Source organism: Myotis davidii, unplaced genomic scaffold (genome assembly GCF_000327345.1).
Source record: "Myotis davidii unplaced genomic scaffold, ASM32734v1 scaffold1363, whole genome shotgun sequence".
NCBI lineage: Eukaryota > Metazoa > Chordata > Mammalia > Chiroptera > Vespertilionidae > Myotis > Myotis davidii.
Window position 1 is genome coordinate 537,439 of NW_006294347.1, and position 9,516 is coordinate 546,954.

Sequence of the window (9,516 nt, forward strand, 5' to 3'; positions counted from 1 at the left end):
CACACATGTTCTCCCCACCCCCCCACCCCCGCCACTCCCAGGAACAGTGCAGGGTCCAGGGCTGGGACTCTCCTGATGCTTCCCACAGCTTTCTGCTTCTCCTGGGCAGGGGTGCTCTGGCTGTTGGGGCTGCCAGCCTCCTCCTGCATGCCCCATCCAGGCCACACCTGGCCCCCTCACCCTCTCCCTTACCTCTGCCCTAAGCTTGCTTCCTGCAGTGACCCTCGGGGGGCCTCAGATCTGTTACCCTAACACCCCCCTTTGCTTCCAGGATTTCCGGAAATATGAGGAAGGCTTTGACCCCTACTCCATGGTGAGAGAGAACTCTCCTCCCGCGCGAGTAACCCCAGGAATGGGGGTTGGGGGTTACAGTGTGTTTGGTGGTGATACATTCTGGGCCCTGGGGCTGCCAGGGATGAGCACATGAGGAGCCCCAAGAAGGCCCCACTGCTCTGCTCTTTCCTGTGAAGGCACCTTTCAAATGGCATTCAAGTGGGAAGTGTATGGTGTGTGTGTGTGTGTGTGTATGTGATAACAAGTTACACTCACTGAGCACTAACTACATGCCAGGCACTGTGCTGTGTGTTTATGAGACACGCTCTCACCATCTCACAACATTCCCAGGGAGAATGGATCTGGGATTTGTGTGTGTGCCTGGGACCCCCCCAGTTGAAGCCTGATGGTGGGAGGCTGGGAAAGGTCCCCTTGTCCATGTCCTCCATAAGTGCCTGGGTCCCTTCCCACCCTGGCCCCACCCTCATCCTTCAGACAGACTCAAAGCTCCCCCTGTCTTTTTCCTCTAGTTCACCCCAGAGCAGATCATAGGGAAGGACATCCGGCTCCTGCGCATTAAGAAGGTACCTGGGCACATGGAGGTTGGGCAGCCGCCACCTTTCTCTGCCCCTGCCCCTCCCATATGGTCCCCTGCTTCTCCAACTCTCAGGAGACTCCTGGCTGACTCCCCAGGTCCCCACTGTCCCTGCCCTCTCCCTTGAGGGGGCCCGTCCTGTGGTGGTGTCCCACGCTCTGGCCCTGCCTGGTGACCATGCCTCATTTTCTCCCTACGGCCCTGCCATTGGCCCCATGGCTTCTCCTGTCCTCTCCGTGGCCCTGTCAAGAGGCTCATTGCCCAGGTGCCCACAGGCTGCTGTCAGCTTGGCTCCCTAAGGGCTGTTTTTCTCTAACCAGGAGGGATCCTTGGACCTGGCCTTGGAAGGCGGTGTGGACTCCCCGATCGGCAAGGTGGTCGTCTCGGCTGTTTACGAGGGGGGAGCTGCTGAGCGGCATGGTGAGTGGGGACAGCCGTGTCCTGGTTTGGGGATGGTGTGATGGTTATACAGGACTCTGCAGGAAAGCCAACAGCTGCCCACTGGGAGTGGTTGGCAGTTGCTCAAGAATGCCCCTTCCTGTTCATCCGTCCACCCAGTACCACATGTTGCCTGTGGGCATACAGTGGTGCCAGGGCCTGTGGGTACACAGCCAAATCAGATATACCCTGCCCTCCAGGGGCTCCCCATTTAGTGGTGAAAACGTGCTCAGAATCGCCAGGTACTGAAATAACAGTGCAGTCTGCCAAGGGCTGACAAAGGACTATGGGGATGGGGGGAAGCTGTGGGAGCTCTGAGGGGCCCCTAAGCCACCAAGGGAAAGGGGACTGCTGGGAAGAGACCAATTACAAATTGTGAGCTATGCTCTGCAGGAAAGGACCAGGATACAGTGAGAGAATAAAAAGAGAGATCTACCTTAGAGTGAGGGGGGCGTCAGGGAAGACCTCTTTGAGGAGAAGACATTTCATCTCAGATGTAGACTAGATGAAAAAGAGAGGGAACAGTATTTCAGGTGGAACAGCAGGTGAAGCAGGAAAGAGCTTGGCCAGCTCAGGGCCCTGAAGCAGACCAGCAGGGCTGGAGCACAGAGAGGGATGGCTTGCAGAACTAGCTCATATTTCTAGTAACCTCCCTGGGAATGCAGGCCTGCCTTCCTCTGACATAGCAGAGGCCCGTAGTAAAGCTGGGTGACAAAGATTATCACTGGTGTCCCTGTCTAATGAGTGGAGCGGGGGTGAGGGCGTGCGGACGGTGTGGGAAGGAAGTGCCTTTGAGCAACCTAGTGGATTGTTTCCCCTCGTGCTTCCGGAGCCCATGTGAGCTTTCAGAATCCAGGAGTCAGGCTTCTTCTACAGGTCCACAGTGACCCCCTTAGCCAAGCCCTGGGCCAGGCACATGTCACATACAGCCCAGTGCCAATCAGCCTCATCTTCCCGCAGGCGGTCTTGTGAAAGGAGACGAGGTCATGGCAATCAATGGCAAAATCGTGACGGACTACACCCTGGCTGAGGCTGAGGCTGCCCTGCAGAAGGCCTGGAATCAAGGGGTAAGAGCGAACCTCCTCCCTGCCTCCCTCCCTTGCGTGTTTGCCTCAAACCCTGGCCTCTGCAACCAGGCCTTAGAGCCGAGGTTCCTCATCCCAGGGTGGGTATCCAGGATCCAGGAAACACTTGGGTGATGCCCACATACCCCATCCAGCCAAGAGTCTCAGTCTGACAATGTGGGATTCAGAAAAATAAATGTCAGTTCCTGATTTTGAATCCAAAAAGCAAGTAGCACAGATACAGACTTCAGAAGACCAGGTGTGGCAACCCACCCAAGAAGAAAACTTAAGGTCTTCTGTAAGTGCGCACTGACCAGGAATCAAGAGAGTGCCTGGGGCTACTAGAAAGCATTCACAGAAGCAGAGGGCCCAGAATGGAGGAGGGGCTGAGGGTAGCCTGCTCTGTGCTCATTAGACACTTGGGTCAGGACCACCACATAAGATCTCCCAGGCTGTGCACTGCAGAACTCGAGGGGTGCCTCCTACCGACTACAGTGTGAATGGCGCCCACTCATGTTGTGCAATGCACAACCTGTGCAACTGTATGCAGGCAGCCGAGCCTGGGGTATTAAGTTCAGAGCCGAGGAAGCTGACCAGATGGGACTGGGACCCACATGAAGGGATGTGGAGAAGAGAAGACTTACGGGTAACATGATGACTGTCTTTGATTATCTGAAGGGCTGCCTTAGGGTAGAGGGAGCAGAAGTGCTTTCTGTGGTTCTTGAGAACAGAACTGGATTGGATGGAGGGAGGTCCTGGGAAGAGATTTCAGTTCCATATTAGGAGCTATCTCTTGGTAGAGGGACCCAGTGGTAGTTCACATACCTTTTATTGAATACGCTCAAATCAAGGGTGGACAATGATGGATAAGCCAAGGATGGCAGTGATCCATTGAGGGGTGCATGTGTTAGGATCAGAAATCCAGGCCTGCAATTCCCTAATTGGCTGTACTCAGAATAACTTAGGGACCTTGTTAAAAATACTGTTTCCCAGGACCTACCCTAGATTTCCAGGTCAAGTCCAAGAATCTAGAGTTTTAAGAAATTCCCCCATGACCCCAAGGTTGCTGCCTGGCCCTGGTCCATAGGTCAGCATTTGGGAACTTGGTGTCATACAAGGGCCTGGCAACCCTGGCTCTGTGGTTTGAAGCCTCAGAGACTGGAAGCTTCCCCAAACCATGGGGCCACAAAGTGAGACCCATCCCACCAGGAGGTCCTCCAGCCCCAACTGGGCCCACCTTCCCATGGGAAGAAGGTCTGAGCCAGCTGATCCATGGTGCCTAGGAATGGGAATGGAGTGTCAGGGGCAGACATGCCATCAGTCCCTGAGCGTGCCCTACCGTCACATACCTTCTCCCCGCAGGACTGGATCGACCTTGTTGTTGCTGTCTGTCCCCCGAAGGAGTATGATGACGAGCTGTAAGTGTGTGTGGGAGCCTGGCACACTGCCTCCTCTGTCTCTTCCTCCTCCAGAATCTTGGCTCCCTTCTGCCAGCCCACTCCCGGCCTCCATCAGCCTGAAGGAATGGCCCAAGCACACAGCTTCTAGTAGAAATCACTCCTAGAAAGCACCAAGTTAGAGAAAGCTTAGAACTAAGTCATGGTCCTCAAGCATTTTCAGAGCTGCCTCTGAGACTATCTTGTCCAAATTCTTCTTTACGTCTGGAAAACTAAGGCCCAGAGAGGTTCAGGTCTCAGACCAAGTAAACGGTGAAGTTGGTACAAAGCCTCGGGACTTCTGATTCCCCGCTCAGAGGCTCAGCCTTCACACCCTCATCAGCTAGTTTACAGATTTCTGTCTTTTACTCTCTGGACGGTCTCCCTGGTAGGTAACTGCTTTGCTTCTTGCTGAGTCTTTAAGCTGCCAGGACCACAGACTTTGGCCCTACCTGCAGGCTCTGCGAAGAGCCTTGGTCCAGTTTCCATCTTTCTCTGTGATTTCCTATATGTCTGTTTCTCTCTGTTTCATTCCTGTCTCTGTACCTGTGTGGATCTCTAGTTCATTCTCTCTGTGTCTCCTTCCCCTCTCTCCCTCTCCCCTGTCCTCCCTGTCAATCTCTCTCTCCCATCTGCCCCATTCTTTCCCCTTCATCTTTCTTCTCTTCATCGCCTTCCCTCTTCTTTCTTACTTTCTCCTTTGCTTCTCTATCTCTGAGTCTCTGCATCCATTTTTATCTGTCTTTCTCTGTCTCTGTCTTTGTCTCTCTCTGCCTCTCTGGTGTCTGACCTCCATCCTCATCTTATCACATCACCTCCTTACCCCTCTGCTTGCCTGTCGTGGCTGGACCTGCCTGCTCCCCCTGCCCAGCAGAGGCTGAATCCTGTGCATGTCTGGGAGAAATCAAGGTCTCGTAGCAAGGAATTCTGGAACCTGGGGCCTAGGCAGGAGCCAAGTGAAGGGAGAGGTCCGATGGAGTTCTGCCTGGGAATAACTGAGCCCTGTTTTGTGTTTCCTGCTCTGCTCTGCGTATGTAGCTCTTCTCTTCCCTCCTCTGCAGCCGAAAGCCCCCAGCCGGTCCGAAAGCTCCTTGAAGACCGTGCTCCCGTGGTTAGACACGGGTTCTTCCTGCAGCTGGAGCCTGGCAGCCCCCCACGGTGAATAGGCAGGCGGGCTGCAGGGCCCCGTCTGTCCGTGCTGCGTGTCGTGGCCGTCTGCTGCCCATGCCGTCGGCAGGTTCTTTGGACTGGTGTCTGGAGGGGCACACAAGGCGCCATTTCTGAAGTGCCACTCAGGCCTGCTCTTGGCCACACTGGGTTTCTGTTGGACTCAAAGGCTCTCTCATTCAGGGGAGCTGAGCAGAGCCTGCTTTGTAGCAGGCTGGGTCCTGGGCATCCTGACTCATCACAGCCCTTGGGACCTGCCACAGGTCCCACACAGCACCCCATTGAGCAGGTTGGAGCGGTGAGCACCATCCTCTGCTGGGCACCACAGGCTTGGAGAGCCCAAAGCAAGTGCAGCCCGGAGTTCCCCTTCCCTGGGGTGCCACCTTCTGGGAGCCCTGCTCCACCTCTCCCCATGCTTGGGCAGGGCCAGGGCGATTAAGAAGCAATGAAGGCTGGTCCAAAGAACCAGGGTTGGCCTATTGGGGTTGTTCATGTTGTGACCTGTCGTGGCCTGAGCCTCGCTCAGACCAAACTGTTCTCTGTGCCTTCTCTCTCCCGTGGCTCTGGATTCTTATCTGAGGGACACTGTGGAGCCCACCTGTGGGATGTGTTTTCCACCCTGTGACAGGGCTGTGCCCAGGGGCAGAGCTGGCAGGTGGCTGTGAAAGTGGTGTTTGGTGTGGTCTAAAGCCCACAGCTAGCAGCATTTAGGGCAGGCTCAAGCCTGAACTTCTGTCTTTTCTGTAACAAGTTCCTCAAAACATAAGGGCCTCATGCTCCCAAGACCATTGGCCGGCTCTGCTGTGGTTTCTGGGATGGCCTCAGTGGCCCTATGTTTTCTGTCGCTTGTCCTCTGCTCTTTGTGAGGGACCCCAGCTCCTCTGCCTTCCGGTCCCCTCCTACCTCATCCCAGGTGTCCCTTCTGCTTCCTCCCTGGCCTCCTGTGTGCTGTGGCAATGACTGGTGTGTAGCTGCTGGGGGCCTGCACCAAGAGGGGCTGCCAGAGGTTGGCAGGGCCGTGCACCCCTGGGGAGTCCTGCCTGTTGTCAGGCCCTTCCCGGGGCTGAGTGTGCACCCACAAGGCCTGCACCCTCCTGGTCTGTTTCATCTTCCCCACAGGACCTTCTTCTGAAGTCCGGAAGGAGAAACCAAATTCACCCCTTGAAGCCAGTGAGCTCTGGACCCACGCTTCCGAACACAAAGCCAGGAACCAGCCTTGAGAGACGCCAGCCTGCAGGCACCCTGGAAACCCACAGTCAGCACCCAGCGGCTTCAGACACCCATTGGCCCTGTAGAGGAGCTGCATGGGAGCACCTCGGCCATTGCTCTGAAGGCCAGTATGGAGGGAGAGGAGCCAATCATTCTGGAAGGGCCCCTGGAAACCGGACTCGCGTGTCTTCTCTCTGGCCCTGTGAATTTGGTCTCTCCCAGCCCTGGGAGACTTCTCCCTTGAAACCCAATAGGACCTGACTCTTCGGTCCCACTCTCTACACCCTTCTCCCCTTGGTCCTGCTGTCATTGCTGCTGAGATTGCTGCCACAAAGCTTACTTTGAACTCATCAATAAAATAAACAGATTTCTTTTCCAGCTTACAGGAGAGAGTGTGGATTTGGGTAGCAAATTTAAGACTGTGAAATTAAAAAAACAACAACACATAACATTTTGGCTCCTAATCAAGAGTGAGAAACAGAACACAGTGCTGGAATTTGGGTCTCACAGGAAGGAAATAATCAAGGCCAGGGGCTGGCTTGGAGCCAAGGCTGAGGCAGCAGAGGCAGGCTGAGCAGGGCTTCAGTGTCTTCTCAGAGAAAGATGGCAAGAAATGAAGCCAGTGTCTCAGAGACTTTACTCAATTCCAGAAAGCATAGCTTTAAGCAGGAGTCCCAGATGGTTGCCTCAAGGTGTGGGGTTCCCCAGCTTCTCTCAGGGACAGTAAGGCCATAGCTGCTTCCCTTGAGGTCACCAAGACAGGGTGTGAGTGAGGGAGGTGCAGGGGTCCAGCCCGTCCATGAAATGACATCCAGCAGAACCTCATGGAAGGAGACAGGGCTTGAGCCAAGGAGCTGTTGGAGGATAAGTGGAGGCCCTCCTGGTCACAGGGCCCAGGAACGCTCTCAGGCTAGCTCCAGGGAAGAGAGTGAGGTTGTGTCAGTATAGGCATCTTACGGAAATCCAAGCCAAGGAGACATAGTGTCCTCAGGCCTCCTGAGAATTGGAAGTGGAAAGTGATTCTGATTTACAGTGTCTCAAAGGAGCAGCTCTCTCTGTTCAGGCCTCCTGTCTCTGCCACCAGCTTCCTCTGTACCCTGAGGCTCAGCTTGAACATGGCCATCATGATCATCTGCCAAGCTCTAGGTGACTTTTCAGCTGTAACTCCATCACCATCACCTGGCTCAGTTTCCATTTCCCAACTCCAAATTCCCAAGGCAGAATCTGATTGGGCCAACTTGCCTGAGTGGGCAGCCCTAGGGCCAGGGATCATTCCTAGGCCAATCAGCTATGGCTAGGGGTGGGATCAGATCCCACCTAACATAGCTGCTGAGGCAATAGAGACTGTGGGAAGCAAGTCATAATCGATGGGAGGCACAGAGAAAGAGAGAATCTGTGGGACTTTCTGATCTCAGTGGAGACCAAGCCACAATGACCTTCTAATAGTTGGCTCCAGAGACAGTAGCCATGCTGAGGAGTTCTCTGTATTTTCTTATCTAGCTCCTGTCTTGACTCTGGAGACAATTCCAAAATGAAGGTAAAAGGAGGTGGCTCATCTTTGCTGCCACCTACTATGTGCGAGGCCTGGGCTGGACCCTGGTGTCAGCCACCTCCAACTGCAATGACTGGGATGGGTGCATGGCCCCCCAAGGAGCCAACAACACTTAGCATTGACTGCATGCCAGGGACTATCCTAACCACTAAGCTCATCTGCTCCCCACAATGACTCTACAAGGTAGGTAATAACATCATCACCAACCCCGTTTTGTTAAGAGTGAGGTACAAAGAGGTTAAGTGACTTTCCCTAGGTCATGTGAGAAAGTGGAGCTGGCACTTGAAGTCCAGGCATTCTGACCCCAGAGACCATACCCTCTCACCACATCCTGGGCAGGGCAGGGCAGCCCTAGTGGAATGTCTCAGCTTCCAGCGATGGTTACCTCACAAATACTGCTGCCGGGGCCTCCTGCTTGTTGATGCCTGGAATCTCACCATTGGAAGTTATCTCCAGCTATTCTTATTTCTTGGCTCCTCAGAACAAATGAGAGTTTGTCAGTGCTTTTCAGCGCTTCATGAGTGGGACAACAAAGAGGGCCTGAGCCCCTGGTTAGAGGAGAGGAGCAGGGAAGGCGTGCCACTGGGCAGGGTGGGAAGAGGGAAGAGGGGAGGCTGGGACGTGAGAGACATAAGTTCTGAGCCACAAGGCTGCCTAGGGCTGGCAGGGTGTGTGGGCTTCAGCTTGCTTTTTTATGAGGCCTGACTCCTCTTCACTATCATCAAGGAAATCGATTTTCATGTATTGGAAAGTTCTCCCATGTTGAACCCAAAGTACACAGCTCTCCCCAGAAGACATTGGCAGTAATCAGGTAAGAAGTGGAAAGCCCAGAGACTGTGTATAGAGGTTGGGCCTAAAGCAGTTCCTAACTTTCCGGGGGAGCCATGAGGGGCCCTGCTGAGGCGAGAGTCCACTAGGGGCACTGGGCCAGACCTGGAATTCAGTTCGGTGCCAAGGCTGAGTATTCAGGAAAAACCCCATCCAGGCAAAGGACAGCCATGCATCACCCATCGGCTCCCACACACATGGCAGACATCACTACGGTAATCCCAGTGCTCTCTCTAACCAGCTAAACAGGGAGCCACTGACAACTGATCAAACCTGGCCACAAGATGAGCCCTACTTGCCGCCTTTGAATCGACCTCCCATCCTTGGGTATTCAGGAAAACTGAGGCCAAGGAGGGGGTTTCTTGTCCAGTGTCCCCCTAACTTGGTGGTAGAGCTACCATTTCTGTTGCAGCGTGGAAACAAAACCGGAAAAAGTTGGGAACTCGAGGTGCCCTTTGACTGTGAACTTGTAGCATTTTATTTATCTCATTGAACTTGCTTCCCACAGCTAGTCTCAGGTTTACTGAGCTGGCCTTGAACCTCTCACCTCTGCATCTGGAAGTCGGAGTGCAAGGGCTGGGGTACAGCCTCTGTGCTTAGAGACACCCCTTTGGGCCTGAGCAGGGCTAGGAAGTTGGTTCTCACCCGACTCCAACCTAATTCCCAAGCCTGAGACTTGGATAAAAATCTGTTCTCAGAGCTGAAAGACCTTTTCTCTTCCTGTCCTTGCAGTGACCCTTCCCAGGTCCCTGGGCCCAGGCTGGCCATGTTCTGTGAGAACCGGAGGGCGCAGGCACAGCCCCCTGGGAAAGGCAGATGGGGGCTGGCGCAGGGAGAGGGCAGAGGTCCTGCCACAGCTGTCCTCCTGGGGCCTGGAGGGGCACCCCAGCAGCCAACCCATTGACCTTGGTGGGAGTAAGATTGCTACTAACTGCTAGGTATTTACTCTGTGTC

General features: G+C 54.4%; 1 protein-coding gene across 3 annotated transcripts in view; it reads left to right on the forward strand.

The window, feature by feature from the left end:
- The window catches only part of USH1C (Usher syndrome 1C), a 44,627-nt gene extending 38,062 nt beyond the window's left edge, over positions 1–6,565 (forward strand). For 2 of the 3 annotated variants that reach the window (XM_006768410.2, XM_015566994.1), the window contains 6 exons: positions 272–313; positions 804–857; positions 1,189–1,288; positions 2,267–2,373; positions 3,733–3,788; positions 6,093–6,565. In XM_006768410.2, the coding sequence (XP_006768473.2) occupies positions 272–313; positions 804–857; positions 1,189–1,288; positions 2,267–2,373; positions 3,733–3,788; positions 6,093–6,105 (372 nt within the window). In that variant the 3' untranslated portion in view covers positions 6,106–6,565. The other variant, XM_006768409.2, reaches the window with a different exon arrangement.
- The last annotated feature ends 2,951 nt before the right edge of the window (positions 6,566–9,516 follow it).